Source organism: Pristis pectinata, chromosome 15 (genome assembly GCF_009764475.1).
Source record: "Pristis pectinata isolate sPriPec2 chromosome 15, sPriPec2.1.pri, whole genome shotgun sequence".
NCBI classification, from domain to species: domain Eukaryota; kingdom Metazoa; phylum Chordata; class Chondrichthyes; order Rhinopristiformes; family Pristidae; genus Pristis; species Pristis pectinata.
In genome coordinates this window covers 32,236,253-32,257,269 of record NC_067419.1, presented here as the reverse complement: position 1 = coordinate 32,257,269, position 21,017 = coordinate 32,236,253, and the positions used below count along the sequence as shown (strand labels likewise).

Genomic DNA, 21,017 nt, shown 5'->3' with positions numbered 1-21,017 from the left:
CAGGAAGTATATCTTCACACAGGCAGAAGTGGAAGTCAACTTCCACCCTCAGACGTATTGAGAAAGCTTCAAAGCTAAGATTGATGGATTTTTGTTAGCAAGATTATTATATGTTATGGAGTCATGACAGACAGACAAGTGTTAAGGTAGGAATCAGCCATGATGGAAGTGAATGGCAAATTAAACTCAAAAGATCTAGACAATCCTGCTCTTATATTGTGGACAAATACAGCAGCTAATTTCTGCAAACAGCAAATGTTAAATGGCATTGATCAAGTTTGGTGGTGTTGATAGGAAGATGAACTTTGATATTCACTCCAACAGACCATGTTACTTATCATGTCTTGGGATCTTTAGTGCCCACCTGGGTAGGCAGAGTGACCCTCAGCTTTAACTTCTCATCACAAATACACCAGTTTGTTGATGCAGTGCCATGGTTAGGCACAGAGTTCCTGCATCAATTTACAAAGAAGTGTAATTTCATTAATCACATTGTAGTACTATGTTATAATTTCCATAAAATATTTAAAAAAGGAAATGGCTCTATATTTTTTATCTGATCAATTTAATTTCAATCTTAGAAAGCAACTCACTTACATTATGTATCTTAGGAAATCATAGCTTTCAAAATTGCTCTATCTTACCGTGACTGAGTAAAAGGAACTTCAACAACCTGATGCATAACTTTGCTAGAGAGTGTTAGATTATAGCCATCAAATATACAAGCAGGTTCTGGCCAGCTGAGTGTTATTGAATCAGAAGTCTTGTTATAATCCAGATACTCCACAGGACTTGGCACTAAAACAGCAAAGATGAACAATGACTGTTGGCTAATGAGAATTCACCGAAATTGAAAATAAAATTTCTATCAATTTTCAAAATTATTATCCAATTGTTAAGGAAGATAATTCCTTTTCTAATGATAGGACTGTAGGTGATATATCTGTTCAGAAACAGCCAAGACAAATCCAGATTTAATAGGCAGAATGGATCTACTAGCACGTTTCTGAAAAAGGAATTATTTTGTATAAGTTCTGAAAATGCTTATTAGGATGGGTTTGCTTGTTAAGCTAAATCATATCTTCTCACTCCAGCTTTGTTACACAGGCTGCCTGAATGATATCCCAAATGACATTTATGTAGTGATATGTGAATACAGCTATTTTATTCAAAAGGAACCAGGCTGCTGATTGCCTTTGAGTTACTGGTGTAATAAACCAACATCACCACAATGTATTGGATACGATTAATATGAAGTGGGTGGCCATTAAAAAAATGCTTTTATTGACATTAATACAAAAATAAGAACAGTTCTCACTTCTTCTTTATATGGTTAACTGTGGCAGATTCTTTTTAGCTTTGTTTTTATACATCGAGTATCTCAGAGGCTGTAGTCAAACTAAAACAAATTGTTGGATCAGAATTGCTATCCACCACACTCCAAACCTACCCCAAGGTAAATTTCTATTCTGAACATTATGTTTCAACTGAAATTTCATTCATTAATGTCATTTTCTGCAGCCAATCGGGGTGAACATGATTATCCACAACATTGATGCCTTGTTTAATCCTCAGATCTGCTTTAAGCCCCAAATTCTGTCCAAATGTACTAAATTTAAAATCCTCATCCTTAGGTTCTACCATATTGTTACCTTGTTTAATTTTCAAATTCTCGCAGCCTAAGAGCTATGCACAATCTTTATACCTCAGGCATTGAGCTTTTTATTCCTCGTCCCCAAATGAATCCATCTGCCTTCGTTATTACTAAAGCTTTTAGCTGCCTATATTTCACTATCGCAAAGTCCATCCTTAAACACCTTACTCCACACACTTCTTCTTAAATCTTCAAGATCCATAAAGTAACACTTACCTCAATACATTTTAAGTTTGGAAAGAAAACCATAGACGTCAAGTAAGAATGAAGGAAAGGTCTATCAGCTAGGGGCTCCTCGGCAGTTAACATTTTCATCTACTTTATTGAAGTTAACTCAGAGGCAAAACATAGAATGCAATGTATTTAAAATAAAGCTTAAAATGAAACATTACATGTACGTATTAATTGTTTAACTGGAACACTATCTTGATAGTTTTCCTTTTCTGTTCGTAGTGAAATATTATACAGTTTTCCTGGAGTCAGCTTTGTAAATACTGCATACTCTTGTTTGACCTTTTGAACCTGAAATTAATCACAAATAACACAATAAATTTGCTGGATTTTAAAGATTTGGAATTCAGTATATTTGGCATTAACAAACAAAGCTGGAAGATCTATTAATAAAATCATGTTTGTCAAAAAGGCACTATTAGTTTAACTGCACAATGTTATGTTAGTCATTTCCAAACTGAAATTGACAATCTGCAGAGTTAAGTGTTAAATTTATGCTATATTACATGCAATATATGCTGTTTGCATTAATGCACCAAGATCAAAGTGAAGTTACCACAAGTTGGTTGTCGCAATTTAGACATAGCACTTCATATTGGTTGAAATGCCCTTCCGCTTTATCCCACAGTAACTCCAGTGATGTTTCTGTGACTTTCCCTTCACGTAGATTAGTGGGTGGTACCAAATCTCGAATAAGAAGAGAATCAGTAACACCAAAAGGAATTGTTTCAGCTTATTGAAGAAAACTTTTTTAACATTATAGGTGCAATACAAATGCAAGATTTCATGGCGGATAAGATTTAGAAAAAAATCTTCTTTCCCATTCTAATTAATTTTAGTCACATTTATTTTGAAAGAGTTATCAATAGAAATTAATGAACAGCAAGTTCCGGAATGACTACATAAAGTTCTCACTGTGGACAGTCCTCGGCTGATGAAATTTAGTGCTAACATACTAGACCTGTTAATGTCTCTTTTTGCCAACACAGAAGGCATCAACTACTGCAACAGATCAGAAGCACCCACTAAGTGTTCTTTTATTAAGTTCCCTTTCATTTTTAACCACAGCACACACAGGTCCAATTCCAACCCTCGTCTCCAGACTTTTTTTTCTTTTCTCCTATTTGAAAATTATATTTAAACACAGAGTAGCACCTACTATTACTGCAAAATTACGGGGCAGGAAGTTTAAAATTCTGGAAGTCTGAAACCATCAATTATAAGTGAATCTATTTGTCATCAAATATGAAGATATCTGAACATAAATTATTTCTCTGCATGCTGTAACTGCAGGCTGCATGTCATCGTATTAAGTGATTATTTAGAATCAAGAACGACAGAGCTGCAAATGTCTGTCATTGTCATAATAATGAAATTGAGTGGTGACCCCTTTAAGAAGTGAAGCTTTTACAAAATATTAATAAATTATAATGAACTATTTTCAATTGCAGAAACTTGAGAACACAGACTTAAGGTTCTCAGTAAAAGAACTAACAACCATAATTTTCAAAGAACAGATGCTGAAGGAAGTATAAAGAAGCCAAAGAAGCCTCTGTAACACTTGAAAGTCCAGAGATCAAAATTGTAATTACAAAAAATGTTACATGGGTAAATATTTGGTATAGGTAGACTCTGGCCTGTGTGTTTCTCATTTTTGCTTCTGGTGGACCTAGTGGAAATGAAGAGAATTTCCGTCCTTCTTTTGATTTGAAATTAGGAGGACCATATAATTCCACAAAGGAAAGAAAATTAACAAACTATCATGTTCTAGGGGATAACTGTAAAGCACCAATCTGAGTAATGTTTCCTATGTGTGACCTTGTAACAGACAAACCAATATATCATATTAGTCATCTTGGTATGACGCAGCATCAGATTTGCTCAAACATTTTGTTTCTTTTCATTGATGGTTTGTGGCTGCCAGAGAACATATTTCTATATTACAGAGCTGTTTCTGAGTGTGATACGACTTTAATTTGCTTGGCAACATTGGTGAGCTGAATTTAAACTGCCAGTAAACAATCTGTAATCTAAGCTGATTGACTGGATCCATTTTGTCATTTAACACACTTATGTGAAGTTATCACGACAGCTTCAACAACCCAACTCCACTACTGAAACTGACACCTTAACCTTGTAACTTCTGGCCTCTACACACAAACATATCATTTTGCAGATTAAAGTCTGTCATCAGAAGAATTTTGGATGCAGTATTTCATAGCTTAAAAAGTGAAATAATGTTTTCATTAAGAGCAGCACAGTAATTTATCCAAACTTGAGGACTGGTATTAGCCCATAAAAATTCTGTTCCTGGTATAAGCAGCAGGAAAAAAGATTAAAAATATTTTGAGGAAGATATCCTTACATTGTTGTTGGAATTACTAAAAGCAAAATCTGTAGTAATATTGGCATAGACTTTACAGTGAGAAAGAAAGATGAGGTTATGAAAGCACACAGGGCTAATGGACAATGTACGTGCAGCTGAACACAGTTATCCTGAAGCTGCTGTCAGTGATTCCCTGCTCCCAACTACAGGGAGCACTGTTTTGCATCCTTCTTTAATGAAATCTATAGAAAACAATGACTTGCTGACAACTCAGGAAAAATGTAAACCATTTTCTTTGTAAGTAATCTGAAAATGTTGTGGTTCGTTACATGAAGTGCAACTGAGCTTTTAATAGTTCAAGAAATCATAATTAGTACCTAACCTCACCAGCTTAAAAAAAAATTTTCTGTGGATATTCATTCACCTGGAAAAGTAAATCAAAACTCCATTCTATAATAATATTTGGGTCAATGATCCTTTGCCTTGCACAGGAGCATTTCAAGCAGCTATTTAATGGAAGTGACATTTTTTTTTTAACAAGAAAGACAATGGCAAGAGAGGCATGAAAAGTAAGACACGAGTATTCATATTTAACTAAATACTTGTAAACTAATTGGAGGGCAATTATAACTACATTCTCATGGTATCACCTATCAGTATCTATAAAGTGAAATTAAAGGTCACAACCAAGGCAATCTGCATTCTTGTACAGATACACTAACTACAAGGTGAGCCAAATCAATCTCCCTTTTCAGTGAGGGGAAAGTTTGACCATTCTCCACCTTAATGCTGAGCAACCATTACTGGAACACAGCATCAGGGAAATAAATTGATTTTATAATTAGATGTCTCTCCAATATTTGACAATAACAAATTTCTGTGCTATTAAATGTGTTTGATTCATTTACAAGATTACTAAATTTCTAAGTCAAAGCTAAAGAAGTCCCAGTAGATAAGGCCAAGTAATAATCGCTAAGATTTTTAATTAATGGTAGAGATTTCTATTTTAAGTGTCAACTATACCTCTGACTTTACTTTTATCATCTTCTGTTCATAGCAAGATGAAAAGGCCTGTTCAACTTTTTATTCCTTATTCCTATTGTCTGAGGTTTTCCAAGACAATGGATGTGAGATGTTTGTAGATTACCAAAACAGCTAATAAGCTGTTAAAGCTACACATTTTAAGGAGGCAGCATCAAAGTCATTTTGTTAGTGTTTTACCAGTTTTCAATTTAGTCAAATAAAACTGTGTGAATATTCTTCTCATTAAACACAACTCTTTCAAATACTGAAAATTGATCAAAAACTGGTTAATAAAAATTACAATTTGGTGCAAGATATTTAACTTCATGCTTGTTATGAATGTGTGCAAATTGTAATCTTCAATACTTACATGTTTTCACAATGGGAACTCTATATACTTTGCTCTTCATGTTGCCACTGTTCGAATATACTGCAAAGCTATATTCTTCACCGGGTACCAAATTTTCTATAGTTATATTAAAATCTCTCTTAGATGTAGATATTATTTTATTTCCATCTCCATAGGTAACAATGACTCCATCAAATAAGCCGATTTTTGGCATTCCAACATACAGCACTGTTGAGTGGGTCTGAACATCAATGGGAAAGACAATCTCAACTGGTTGTGGCTCTGAAAAAAATGACAATTTTGTTATTTTAAAAAATGAATTAGCTGAAGGAGGAAGGGATTAAACAGTTGAGACTGCACTTAAGATATTTATTTATTAGTCACATGTACATCGAAACACACAGTGAAATGCATCTTTTTGCATTACTGAGAATGTTCTGGGGCAGCCCGCAAGTGTCGCCACTCTTCCGGTGCAAACATAGCATGCCCACAGCTCCTAATCTGTATGTCTTTTTTGGAATGTGGGAGGAAACCGGAGCACCCGGAGGAAACCCATGCAGGCACACGGGGAGAACGTACAAACTCCTTACAGACAGTGGCGGGAATTGAACTCAGGTCACTAGCGCTGTAAAAGCGTTACGCTAATCACCACACTACCGTGCCGTGGTAGTACTGTACCATAACATGAATGGGATAAGCCAAGGGAGGAGATGTGCAATATTACAGAAGTAAAAAGAGCCATCTTTGTATTGGAGAGGATATGGGGCTAGGAGGTCGGTAAAGATCAAATAGAAGTGTACAGCAACGGGCATTCGGGGTCAGCCTGAGAGAAAAGTGGAATCAACGACCAACGAGCAGAGTTTATGAGCAGAACCAAATGCAGTGTTATATATGGCAAACCAATGTGCATTCTCAAGGGCAAAAATCAAACTGCTGGAAGAACTCAGAGCGTCAGGCAGCATCTGTGGAGGCAGAGGGGTGATTGACTTTTCGGGTTGAGACCCTGCACCAGGACTGGGAGTGTAGAGGGAAGGTAGCCAGTATAAAGAGGTCAGAGGGAGGGGTGAGGCAGGGGCTGGCAGGCCATTGGTGGAACCAGGTGAGGAGAGAGCATGATGGGCAGAAGGAACCAGTTAGGGGAGGGAGAGGTGTGGAGTTGGTAGACAGTGGCTGGTGGGTAATAGACCAAAACAGATGAGGAGAGAGAAAAAAAGGAGCAGATGGAGCCAGATGGGGGGAATGGACGGCGAGGTAGAGACAGAGGCTGGAATCTGATAAGTACAGAAGGTGACAAGTGGAAGTAGCTAAGGGAGGGATGATGAGCATATGGAACCAGTTGGCGGAGGGGATAGGAGATCCAGCAGGTAAAAGTGTGTGCGTAATGAACAGATGGAACCAGGTGGGGGAGGGGAATGAGTTGGTGACAAGGTGGGGAGCAGAGAAAAAGGGGGTGAGAGAACCTGGGTGGATCCGAAGGAGACAGAAAGGAGCACAGGGGGTGAGGATTACTTGAAATTGGAAAATTCAATGTTCATACCATTGGGTTGTAGACTACCCAGGCAGAATATTGAGGTGATGTTCCTCTAGTTTGTGTTTGGCCTCACCCTGCCAGTGCAGAAGGCCGGGCAGGTCAGTGTTGGATTAGCAAGGGGAGTTGAAATGGCTTGCTCAGGTTTCCCTTAATTTTTAACAAGTTACTTCTGCTCTGTTATACCCTGCCAATTAATTCCAACTGCTTTGATCCGATAGAATATTTTTAAATTTTCTTCTTTCTACATTTGCAAGTAGTGCAATGCCATACAATGTTCTTAAGTACACACTGAACATTTATATTGCTAAATCATCCAATTTCAGGCTTATAATCTTCGATAGTCGATGTCTGACATGTATGGAATGCTAAAAACACAATAGCAAGAAGAATTTGGATGCCCTCGTCATGCCCATCTTATTCACTAGATCCATGTCCTGCTCTCCCAATCTTATTCCCCTAAACTACTGATTGTCTATCCTCCTTTTTTGGCTCCCATGTCAGCTGATATTGACAATGCTTCTATCTCTTCAGTACTGTACCTTTTTCCTTCATCATGCTTCTCCTCAAAAATATGCTCCCTTGTCACAGACTATCTCCAGCGTCTTTACCTCTCTAAAATCTTCTAATATGCTGTTGTTTCCAAAATGTTTCCCAGAACTCCTGGTATGAATTCCTACAGTTTACTTCTCCTGCCACAACACCAAAGCAACACTTATCCGTCATTAATAACATCCAATGTGCTTGTGGCAAAAGGAATCTACCCACATCATTCTTCTCAATCTTCCTGCAACTTTGGACAAGACTGAACAAATTATCATCCTCCAATGCTTTTCACCATTACCTTGCATTATTATTAAGTGGGACCATTTTTACCTGTTTGTGAGCTTGTTCTAAATAAAAGCAGCTGTTCTTTTATAAAATAAAAAATATGGATCCCAGTTCTCCATGATGATCTCAGTGGCTGTTCCGACCAGAGCTCTCCTAATTGATCCCAACAAAGGCTTGCTGGGTGAGTGAACATCCACATTTTCATGAATATGTGGTAACATGGCACTTGGCACTACTTCCTTGGAAATTTGAACAATCAGGCAAGTCTAACCCTGAAGCTGTTCCAGATGTTCTGCAAGCAATGGATCAATCCAGGATAAATAATTTATTTTTCTTCCTATGTCACCAGGCCATCTGTTCTACCCAGGTTCCACCTTCAGAGCCACAGTGTATCCTTGTTTAAATCAGCATACTCATCTTTCACAGTACGCAGTGACCCTCAGCAGTTAGAACTCTGAAAGCCTCACCACCAGGAAATTCACAGAAACAGGACCTGAGTTCTCCCATTTTCTTGAGAATTCTGTCAGTTTCTTACCACAGTGGCAGCAGGAGACAAGGAGTTTACATGAGTAACTTCAGAACATACAGAATTAATAATGTCAGAAAATCCTCCCAAATAAACTATAGCTAGATTCTCTTACTTACTTGTAGTTTGTGTGATAAATTTTGGCTTGCTTCTCTTCCCACTCTTTACTGCCATCACCTCAATGTCATATGTGGCTCCAGGTATCATGAAATCAAATTGAAATAGTGTTGTATTTATTACTGAATACTCTTTTACTTCACTACTTTTATTGCTCATCTGTATTCGAAGGTGGTATTCATTACATCCTTCCAATGGAGGCTCCCAATGTACAATGATTGTGTTCTCCCAAACATCTGCATTATCAATGTAAATACTGACCGGAGGGCTGGGATCTAAAGTCACAATGTACAGTAAATAGTTAGTGGAATATAAATGCCAGAATAGCTCCAATGTTCAGATTTTAAAGACTTCATTTTATTCAGTTTGATTTATTTGATCTCAATACTAGTGTCAAACACAATCATTTCAATTCTTTTGTTACATTATTTTAAATTACAAAGAGAAGTAAATTACATGCCGCATGTGAAAAAGATTTAGATGCATAACTGAATATATCACAGAATGAAACTATTTTAACCTAAGTTAAGATCATTTTGAAAATAGTTCTCTTTCTACCTGTACTTGCAAACAATGGTCCTTCAGCACAACTCAGTGATCCTCCCTCCGTCACTGCTTGGACATAGATTTCATATGATTGGAATGGCTTAAGGTTCCTAAGTACCACAGATGTTTTATCTCTTTCAACATCTTCAGTTACTAGACCTCTTGATTTAACTGGCATAAAGCTGACAAGATAGTGATGAAAGGATCGAGGCAGTGATTTCTCTGGAGGAACCCAAAGCAACTGTAGTGAAGAGGATGTTACTTCTCCTGCTGTAATATTTCGTGGTGGATTTGGCCCTAATTAAGACCAAATGTATACATTTGGAAATTAATTAAATTTGCAAGTATAGATGTAACATCAAGAGTAAAAACTGAGCATGTTTTTGCACCAGAAAGCATTTTAAAAAATCTCAAACCTATACAATATCATTTACAACTTAAATACAAGGAACATAAAAGCTTTATTCTACTTCTACTCTATAAAGCACATTTTGCTTTAATATCTTTGCTTATTGTTATTCCAAAAGAATAACTAGTTAAAATAAACTCTGGGCTAGACTACACTTATCCTGACCCATGCCTCACAGTCACCACCAGCACCAGCTGCAGTGCAGGACTAAATATTTGCAGCTATATAGCTTCTAAGGCATTATTGGTACCACCTCCAAGACCCTTCTATAAGGCACCACAGGTGATGAGTGCCAACTAGGCTGCAAGTTGTGGGAACTAAGGCCCTGTACAGAGACCACCCTAATGGAGCTCTGTCAGAAGAACTTTTCACTTCTTTCACACTTCTCTGATTTCCAAAGCCGAAATATTAAATTACAATAATGTTAAAAAAGGCATTATTTAAGATTTGTGTTGAAAGGTATTTCACTTGTCATCACTTGAAAGTAACAGCATACTTGTAGTGTTGAGAATCAGAGCTGTTTTAATATTATAATGTGTTGTAATTAATACTAAGCATTATCTGCTATTGTCACTGTAACAAATGATACTACTGATGATATTACATTATGCAGTGTAACGCCAAAAAAACTTACTTGTTTTCACATTCAAAACAGGACTAACTGTTCTCTGGATACCCATGTTATCTCTCATCATTAATGCAAAGTAGTAGTGGTGACCAGGTTTCAGACCAGATATGACTACCTGAGTCTCATTTAGTAATATTTTATTGGAATGTTGATTTTCTTCATCAGAATTTGGTTGGTACCAAATAAATAACTCGGACATTGAAGAGAACAAATCCTGTAAATCATCCCAGAGAATAGTAGCCTCATTTTCTTTAACATCTTCTGACTTTAGTTTAATTGTCTTGGGAAGAACTAAGACTGAAAAACAACACATTTAAAAGTAGTTACCTTCTTTTTTTATAATCAGTGTAATCTAACATAAATTCATAATTACAGAACACCTGTGATTGACCTGATGTAGATTTTCATTTTTGCCTCAATATTCGGCATCAGCTAAGGAAAGTGCAAAAAATCTGGCAATGGGTGGAATTATGAAAGATGATTGGGGTATGGTGCAGGATTCCAGACTACTTAGAAGACCCACTGATTTAGCAAGTTCTGTGAGGGAGTAACAATAACATGTACCCCAATACAAATCAGCTAATTTTGGACAAAATAATGCAATCCAGACCACACATCTGAATGATACAATGAACTGCAGCATTACATCACCTTATCTGCAGTAAAGCAGATTACTTCCACATTATAGTCTAATGTTTGCAAAGAAATCACCAAATACAAATACAGCAGGTTGGTGCAACAGCAATGAAGCGCTTTTAAAATCAATGTTAAAAAGAATTTAATTAGCAATTCAAGTTACCCAGACAAACTTCAAAATACACTGTTAATCTTTGTATATGGTTTCCCAAGTGATATATTTGGAAGGAGTTCAGCAAGAGCCAGAAGTAAAAGGTAAGGTTGGTTAGAACAATACTTTCAACCACTACTTATGGCTCTAAGCTCAACAAATTTTGCAGAAATTTCAAAATCGTGAATTAATAGAGAAACCATTGCTGAGCCAATTCAAGTATCAATGACTTTTAATCCCTCCAACACCATTGCAAAAGAAAGTACTGAAGTGTCACTTTGATTTTTTTTTCATTTACTAAGTACAAACTTGAGTCTTCACTCTACAAAGGATAAAATACAAAAAGCTTTGCTCCATGTAAAATTAACAAACTTGGAATTTGAAAGGACAAACAGCTGGTCTATAGTAAAGATGAAAAAGCCTGGCAAAAAGGTAAGAGGTGGTTTGTGGGTTTGCTGGACTTGAACAAGATTAGGGTAAGGATTTGCAGTTATACTTCTAATGATTAAATTTATTTGAAAATATAATTTAACCACGTTTTCTAGGTTACAGTTATTTGCTATATTATTCCTATCCTGAAAATCCCTGATTATGGAGAAAATGGTAGTGAAAAGTTTGATTGATATTTTCTACTGTATATAATCTACATGAGCCATCTCTGTATCAAAAAATTCAGTATCATGACGCCTTCTGCCCTCCAGAATAATCCATGATGTCATTTTAGACCAAAGCAACAAATTAGATAATTTTGTAAAGTCAATGATGATCATGAAAAAATATCATACACTAGTTTGAAATAATCTTTGAAAAAGTAGAACTTCGAATTTGCTGAATCTGCATAATTGCTTCAATTTGACAATGTTTTTTTTGCATGACCACTAAATCACATGAGGTGGTCTCTATAATAGTCCAAGCAAACGAAATACTAGATTTGCTTTAGTCATTCAACATACATAGTGCAGATGCTCTGGTATTGAAGCAGACATCCAAAGGTAAATTACCTTCATATTCACAAACATATGGCAGAGCCAGGAAGCAGAAAAGCTCAGTAAGTACATAGTCTGGACCCAATGGGTTCAGTTGTAATGCATAGCAATCACTCTCATTTGATGGCAGAGTTTGCAGCAAGATAGTGCTTAAATTAAAGGCTGTCCTGTCGGTCCACTGAAGCTCATTTTCTGTCTGAGAAAAGGAAACTATTTATTATACTATAAATGTCCATATCTGAAGGCTTTCCAATGTCAACATTTTAAAGGAAAAAACACTATGTAGGAGTACTTCCATAAAATCTTGTCAATCTCTCATTTTGAAAAATTATCTAAGGAGACATTCAGTTGTTGAAAAGTATTGAAGATACTTAGAAAATGGCACTGTATCAATAAGCCACCCATCACCAATATCCTGGGGTCACCATGGTTCTGAAGTTGAATTACACTAACCATACTGAACATTTGCCTGGATGGGAACACTCATAAGGGCAGACCAGTTGATTGAATCAGTGTTTCTGCTGCTGAAGGCAACATTCTTTCCTCCAACATCAGCTCAACATGGATTATGTTCAATATGCAGGATGCACTCGTGCAATTCACCAGGGTTACTTAACAACACCTATCTCCAATGCAATCCCCACCATCAAGAAAGGCTAGAATAGTCCTTCTGTAGGAATACTCATCAACTATCCCTTTAAATGACACACCATTCCTTTATTGGAGACATATTGATGATTCTTCATTATTACTGGGTTGATATCTATAAAATGCCTCATTTACATTATCATGGGGGTACCATAAGCAGAAGGAATGAATATTTCATGGAGACCTACCATTAATTTGTTAGGGTAACTATAGGTAAATAATAAATATATCATCCACATCTCAAAGATTTTCAAAATAAAGCATTGTCAACATTTATTCATAATGGTGCAGCAGTTTTATAAAGCTAACATTCAAACTGGCATTCATTCTGTAAATGACTTAAATTTTTCCTTCTAGCAATAACTGAAAATAATTAAAGAGTTTGAGTTTATATTCAATTAAAATTACAAGTATCTGAACAATTTTCAGGTAGTCCCATGGATTATTAATAAAGCAATGATTTACACAAAAAAGGGTAGCACCAGATTACATTTTTGATGGATTATTTAAACTTGAAAATTAAGAAATGATGAAGCAGTGTAGATCAAAACAAATGTTTACTAGTGGTTGGGGAGCACAAAATAAAATGAAGCTTAAAAAATTTGAAGACAAGAATAGGAGAGGGCTGAAATGCCAAGAAATGTACTACTGGAACTGGACAGTAATAAAAACAATAATAATTTACAGCATTTAGAAATAATGTTCTATGTGGTAAAGCAGATAAAGGCATATTGTACACATGGCATTACACTGCATCTCATGGGAAGGATAAATGCATACTAGTTGGACAAACTCTCTATTTTCACTTTATCATTTTTATGTTTAGTTATTGCCATTGTAATAATTTATAAAAATAATATTTATTTTTCCAAATCAAATGTTTATGTACTTGGAATATTGATGGTAAAGGTTAAAAATGTGATGATCTGGTCAGAAAGTATGTTTATCATAATTAGCACCCATTAATTCTTCATGATGATCTCAAAATAGGCAGGAAGCACTCCCTTGGCTAATTAACTTTGTCTATCTCCCACAGAAAGGGAGGGACATAAAACAGCTGCCTAGAATAGTCATTAGCTTCATGTCAGGAAAACAAACATAGATTCATGGAACATTACAGCGTGAAATAAAACATACAACAATAAAATCTACAATAGTGCTTTTCACATATGAACTACCTAATTTAGTGCAAAATCTACTTATTCCTCTTACTGTTTCAAAATCATTTTTTCAATGAACTAGCTACCACACTTTCTAAGAAAAATGTGAAAACTGCTGGAATATTTGTTTGTGACAGGGAATCCTACATTCAAATTAATAACCACATAAGGAAATTGTTCTCTCCTTTCATGAAGGCAGACCATAGCTGGCTCCACAATTTTCAACAAACCTCTGGTGCTTTACTCCAACGGACATTCTTTATGCATAATCCATACACTGACAGCTTCAAAATATCTATGAAACAGAAGACTTCCTACTTACATCAATGTCATTTAGACCAGTCCACAACATGCTGAAGTCATTCAGTGACCTCAGGTGAGAAGATATAAACTTATATTCTTCTTCGGTATTGATGTCAATAAGGTGGACAGTATTAGCGGCTAACTCACAGAGATGTGATGCATCTTTCCATTTCTTGTAGTCTTTTCTGATCCAGTAACAGCTATAAAATGATCCTATCCAACCAGGAGGACATGGTGCTACAAGTATAATAACTGTATTATTCATTAGTTAATCTCTAAGAGCTCCATAAATAGAATTATAGATATTTGATCGATGTAATACAATCACTGCTGGATGACAGAAAAAAATTGTTTTTATATTTTTATTGTTCACTATTGAGCTTTTGAGCAATCCTCCAGAATTCCTGCCCACCTAGCAAGGGCTCCAGAATTATCTACTGTACAATGGCTAATTACTGATCATTCTCATGAGGCCAAAGGAGCAGAAAAGCAAATGTAAAATGAATATATCTTGGCTCCAAAACCAACATAATTGGCATCAATCCTTTGTGGCAGATTCAGCAATCTGATATCTGAACTAGGCAAGTCCACAAGTACTCCACAATGATGACCAACCAGCATACCTCCTTCAACATCCAACATTACTGGGAATATTTCCATCGAACTGCAGGTAATTCTGTAAGCCAGAGCCTTAACTTGTCGAATGGTCCTTGAATCTTATCTCTGCATTGGTATAGCAAGCTGAATAGTTTTAGCTGAATTAGGTACTTCAGATGGAAAGCTGTATGGAGCATTGACAAATCGGATTTAATCCTGACAAGTGCAAGGTGATGCTTTTAGGAACTCAAATAGGGACAGGACATATAAGGGAAATTGACAGGGCATTAAGGAATGTTGCTGAATGGAAAGACCCAGGGATCTAAGTCCATAGTTCCTTAAAAATGGCAACACAGGTCAATAGGGTGGTTAAAAAGGCATATGGCATGCTTGCCTTCACTTGTCGGGTCACAGAAAATAAAAGGTTGGACATTATGTTGCAAATATACAAAACACTGGGTAGGCTGTACTTGGAATACTGTGTGCAGTTCTGGTCACCACACAATAGGAAGGATATGATAGCACTGGAGAGAGTGCACAGGAGAATCACCTGAATGTTTTGTGGATTGGAGTTTAGACTGGGCTTATTTTCTCTAGAGCTTAGGAGACTTGAGGGGTGACCTGTTAAAAGTATATAAGAGGCATATGTAGGGTATATTGTCAAAATCTTTTTCTTATGTAGGGGTATTAAAACTAAGAGGGCATTGGCTTAAAGTGAGAGGAAGGAGTTTTAAAGGGTATCCAAAGGGTAAGTATTTTACACAGAGTGTGGTTGATATCTGGAACATGCTGCCAGAGGAGGTGGTGAAATCAAATACAACGACTACGTTTAAGAGGCCTTTAGATGGACATTTAAATAAGCAAGGATACGATCCTAATGCAGGCAAATGGAATTATTATAGATGGGCAAAAAGGTCGGCATAGACATGGTGGGCCAAATGGCCCATTTCTGTGCTGTAAGGCTCTGTGACTCTAAGACTCTAAAAGCTGCAGACACTTGTAAATTTGTAAATTCTACAGTTGGAAATTATAAACATGTTGTTGGATATGTGCATGTCAGAAGATTGTTTGAGCAAAAAAAATTGTAATGTGCAATACTAGCTTATACATTCAAACCAAACAAGTCCAATGAAAATGCGTCACTGACATGCCTAATCATTTAGATTAAACCATAGAACCATAGAACCATACAGCACAAAACAGGCCCTTCGGCCCACCATGTTGTGCCGTCCATCAAACCACCCTCACACTATCTAAACCTTTCCTCCCGCATATCCCTCTATCTCACATTCCTCCATATGCCTATCCAACAAACTCTTGAACCTGTCCAATGTATCGACCTCCACCACCACCCCAGGTAGTGCATTCCATGCACCAACCACTCTCTAGGTGAAAAACCTCCCCCTGACATCTCCTCTGAACCTCCCACCCATAACCTTATATTTTGATTTTTGTCAAAAGGGCATTCATTATGCAAGCCTTCTTATTAACACAGCACAACTAAACTTACCAATACTTATTCTAAATAATGCTCTGAGGGCACAACAGTAAAATTATTAACCTATTTCCTTTTACTATTAAAGGATAAAAGAATACCTTTTTTAGTTTAATTTTCCATCAACACCAGATTTTTGTATAATCATTTATTGATTGGGATGACTCTTATGCACCTTCTCTTATAAACAAGTATATCAACAATCATTAATATGAACATCCACATAAAAATTCTCTTTAATATATCATTTTGAGAAGCAAAGCACGCTTTATCTTTTCTTGTGTAAAGAGGCATGCTTGCTTTCAAAATCCTCTCATTTGAAACTCATCTGTTAATTGACTGAATTCTAATAATTCAACTTTAGTTTGTATAGCAAAAACATTTCCCACAAACCAATCTGTTTTCAAAATACTCAGAAAGATTATCTCTTTATTAATTCAAAATGACCGACCATTTTTGATTTTCATACCTGTTTCAATAATCATATAAAATACTTGTGTCAAAGTGAGTCCTGCATGATGTGATTGCTTGAATTCCAAAGAGAAATTATACAATGTTCCAGGCTTTAAATGATTCCAAATGTAATTATTTGTAGTTGGTGGTACAATGTATGAAGTGGAATTTAGGCTTATTGTAGTTAAAAACCTTCCAATCCCAAAGTCACTCCAATCGAATGTTACAGTAGTTGTTGAAACATTTGTTTTTATGCCAACTTCTCCCAGCAAACCTGAAAAGACAGAAAATATTCCTCCCACCAGGTTAATGACTATCATTTTTTGGAAAAGTCTAATTTGAAATGCTTTTCTTCTAACTTATTCAACACGTTGACATCACACTATCAAATAATGTTGAATCTATTGCCATAAATTGGATTGTATAAAACCTAACAAATAGCTTCATTAAAAATGCAAATGTTCCATTACTACTTCAGGAAAAATTGGTTAAAGGCAAAAAATGCCACGTTAAGTATTTTTTTCTTATTTCACACAATGGTAAATCAAAAGCATGCAGTACACAGTAAACAAGTACTTACAAGTAGTAAATGATTTGCTGTCTGAGATTTTCCCATTGGTTACCGATTTTATAGTAAAATAATAGCTCAAATTTTCCAGAAGGTCATCCAAGATGATATTTAATCCATGAACAGATCTCTGAACAACAGAAGGAAAATTAACTGTTAACTAAGGGAAATAATTAAACAGTTGGGACACTATCCTTAATGAAAAGATTTTGTTTGAATATTTGATGTGCATGAAATCATAAATTCACTCATTATAGTTACAATGTATCCACAGTTGTGCAACATTATTTGATGTTACTTGTCATTCTGATCTATACAAATTCTTCACTTAACATAAATTATGGTAAATTAGTGCACCTTTTAAATATGCATTTATGTTTTAGTGACTGAATTTACTAGATGTGCCGTAATCACTACTTTTGTTCTAATTTGATCTTCATAAACTCAGCTTAATCCAGTATAACATTACTCTCCAAATCTATAGTGACCTTCTTCATTGAATATACTGTAAATGCACCCTTCCATAAACATCTCATAATCTCAAAACAAAGTAAGATTTAGTTATGCTACTGAACTCACCACAGTACTGGAAAAACGTGGAGATAATGTTCCATATGTGATCAAGTAACTATCTGCATGTATTCTGTCAGAAAAATGATTCCATTCAACCAAAGCACTCAGTGTTGATTTATTCGTAGCAAACTGGCAAGCTGAGCAATCTGTCAGCTGGAAAATATATGCTGCTTAGATTTCTATCAAAAGTTACACAGTAGTACACTGAAATATGATTTACTTTTTTTAACTGTCTCTGATTTTATAGGAAACTTTCGTATCACAACAGTTAAGTAATTGAACACCATCACAAAAAGAAATAGTAACGTAAGCTCAAGTTGTCCCCAAGTACTTACAGCCACTCTGGCACCTTTGCAGTTCAGTCGCTATTATAATATAGGGAAACGTACAACCAAATTTACATCAGGGAAGATCCAACAAATATAAATAAATTAAACGGTAGATTGTAATGTGTATTCTCCTGAGGGATTTCAGTGTGCAGTGAAGAACATGCAGAACAAAGTACAAGAAACAGAAAGCTCTTGAAGGTAGGTCTGGTTTGTTCAAGCTTCTTCTGAGACTATGTACACGTGCACAAGACACACCTTATTCAATACACCATAACTGATATTACATTCATTTAAATGATCTACATTGATTTCCCCTTTAAAAGAAACAAAAGAATTATGTATTTTAACCAATTAACTGGGTGTCAGCTTATACCGCCATTACTTCCTGCAGACTTAACATAGTGTTGATGTAACATCCATCTCTGAACTCTTCAGTCATATTCTAAGTCAACTCTTCTTTAATAACTATAGTAATGTACTTACATTGGGAGTATGTTCTAACTAATATTCTTCCTCACTACTTCCTTGGGTATATTGTACTGAGACCAAGTGATCTACATGAACATTTATTAAATCCTCAATGACTCCAACAAGATAATTCCTGAAACCATGTATCTCCACAATTTCTCCAATATCACACTTCCTCATCTTTGACTTACCTGGAAGTGTCAGCACACAAACCTCATCATTTACTCTGATCCTTGATGCTTGTTTTGCTTCAACTGCCTTTCCCTTAACTTTCTTTCTCTATTTCAGTGAACCACACTCAGATCGACTGAGTATCAGCACTTGGGAAGGAATGTGGTGTCAAACTATAGCTCAGGAAGAAATATGTCAGCCAATGGTTCATAGTAAGACCTGATCTACTCCTTTAGTGCCCCCTACAATGTATATACTGATCTCTCAGCTTCTCCCTTTGAAGCTGGGTGATAAGAAGACATAAAATGGTGCTTGATCCCATTTCATTCCTTAAGCCGTTCAAATTGAAATGAATAAAATTGCGGAATATTATCCAACACAATCTGCTTAGGAAGACCATAGCTCTCAAAAATAGATTTAAGTTCTAAGTGGTGGCAGTTTAGCTCAAACTATTTTGAATGGCTCTTCACCAGCACCAGGAAGCTGTCCACACCTTTCTTGCAGTAGTTTACATGTACACACTTGAATGGCCTCAAGAACCATTTCCACATTAGGAGTAGTGCTCCTGGTGTCTGTGATCTTCCAGATCCTTGTCTATGCAAGGCCAACAGACAAAGCTGCACGCTTCTGGTTCTATGTCAACAATGCCCTAATGGTCTAAAAGAAGTTCCTCCATTAGTCCATTTCACAGCTCCTTAGGTAGTTATTTGGGAATACCTATGCTGCAGTGTCCTTTTGTACAGCCCTAATTTGAGGACAGGTCATAAAATCTGTCACTGAAAGACTTTATATTCAAATATGTATTCAAATCAGTCCAGATACTCAAGGTACAGTCATACACATGATTGAAAACTGTATCTTCTTCATCAATTTTAATAAGAAAATGGTTCTTAAAGTTCAGTTCCACAAGCCATAAGGTGAAACATGAGCAAAGGTTTCTTCAACAACCACCGTTGTCTGAAGATAAGACGTAGATGTAGGGAGAACATAGAGAGTAATTACGAAATCCAAATGTTCCACGATGGAACCCAAACGAAATCTCAGTGTTTACTCGGTAGTGACTTCCTCACCCCAAAAAGCATCCGTATCGTGGCTGTCCACACAAATACCTGTTTCCTTCTACAGGTCAGCAACAAAGTGAACTCTACTGGATTACTTCCAATTTCCATACATGGATTTCAATGTTTCACCTTATAGCATCATCCTCAATGCTATTCTCAGCGCCTTTGTAGAGCAATCCTATTAATTCATCTGCTGTAGCATTGCATTTAATGTTTAATATTCAATTTTGTAATGATATTGGGACCAGCCCAGCAATGCTTTTCTGAAACCTCCATCATGGGAAATGCAAACTTGGATCAATGAAGATGTGTCAGGTATTATTAAGAAGCTTTTCATGGCTGTAATTTTTCAATCTTTTTCCTATTATTTTTGATAAATCTCAACTAATCTGCTGTCCCATTCTTTGGAAATCCTAACGGTTCATCTGGCCCACTAGGTGCTGACTCCCATACTCCCTTTGACACACCAGTGCCTGGTTTCCATTTTCCCTTTCCATGCTCCGGAGCCCTGGTTCTCGCACTGGCTTTGACATACTGGGGCCCCATTTTCTGAGTTCACTTGAAACTCACCAAGTTCCTGGTTCCCACTCTCCCTTGAAAGTCCCTAGGGCTCTGGTTCCTGCACTCCTTTGAAACACACTGGGGCTCTGATTCCCACACTCCCAAAAACAGGTTCACTGTAAAGTTTATTATATATCAATGTATGTGTTAAAAATGTGTTGGAGTAGTAAAAGAAATAACATCCAATAGTCTGGAAGATCTGCCAGTCTGGCACTACTGAAGTCCTGAGCTGGATTAACAGAGTTTTGCTTATCTTAAGCATTGTTCACAAGCAATAAAGATCTTAATTTATAGAAACAATTCAGTCTACATTGCATATTACAATCGTTTTAATATTCAGTAAAAACAATTATAATTAAAAAGTGCATACTGTATGATCTTACCTGAAATGCACACTTTAGAATATTTAAGAATATATAAAAATAAATAGCTCTATCCAATTTGGTACTTCTTTCATTCTGCTCCATGTCATATTTAACTTCACTGCTGAATGTGCACTTTGTACTCCAGAGGCATGCTGTAAAAAATTAAGCATTGCTAAACAATAAGAGGATAACCTATTGTAAAGGCCATTATCTGCCTGTCTGAAATTCAGAGCAAAGGCAGAATCTGCGTAGGCTAAAATGCTTTGGGATGTACAAACCTAAATATGTATTTAATTAACACCTAATGAACATACATCAAGCAAA

The 21,017-nt window shown here is 36.2% G+C and overlaps 1 protein-coding gene across 1 annotated transcript in view; it reads right to left on the bottom strand.

The window, feature by feature from the left end:
- ptprq (protein tyrosine phosphatase receptor type Q) overlaps positions 1-21,017 on the bottom strand; it is a 124,965-nt gene that overhangs the window by 102,394 nt on the left and 1,554 nt on the right. Inside the window, exons 2-14 of the mRNA XM_052030707.1 lie at positions 20,712-20,845; positions 17,745-17,891; positions 17,178-17,295; positions 16,614-16,871; positions 14,072-14,289; positions 11,957-12,137; positions 10,175-10,465; positions 9,144-9,428; positions 8,588-8,860; positions 5,605-5,865; positions 2,442-2,572; positions 2,047-2,176; positions 645-798 (exon numbers count right to left, since the gene is read on the bottom strand). Coding sequence (XP_051886667.1) covers positions 645-798; positions 2,047-2,176; positions 2,442-2,572; positions 5,605-5,865; positions 8,588-8,860; positions 9,144-9,428; positions 10,175-10,465; positions 11,957-12,137; positions 14,072-14,289; positions 16,614-16,871; positions 17,178-17,295; positions 17,745-17,891; positions 20,712-20,795 — 2,531 coding nt within the window. The 5' untranslated portion in view covers positions 20,796-20,845. The remainder of the gene's footprint in view (positions 1-644; positions 799-2,046; positions 2,177-2,441; positions 2,573-5,604; positions 5,866-8,587; positions 8,861-9,143; positions 9,429-10,174; positions 10,466-11,956; positions 12,138-14,071; positions 14,290-16,613; positions 16,872-17,177; positions 17,296-17,744; positions 17,892-20,711; positions 20,846-21,017) is intronic.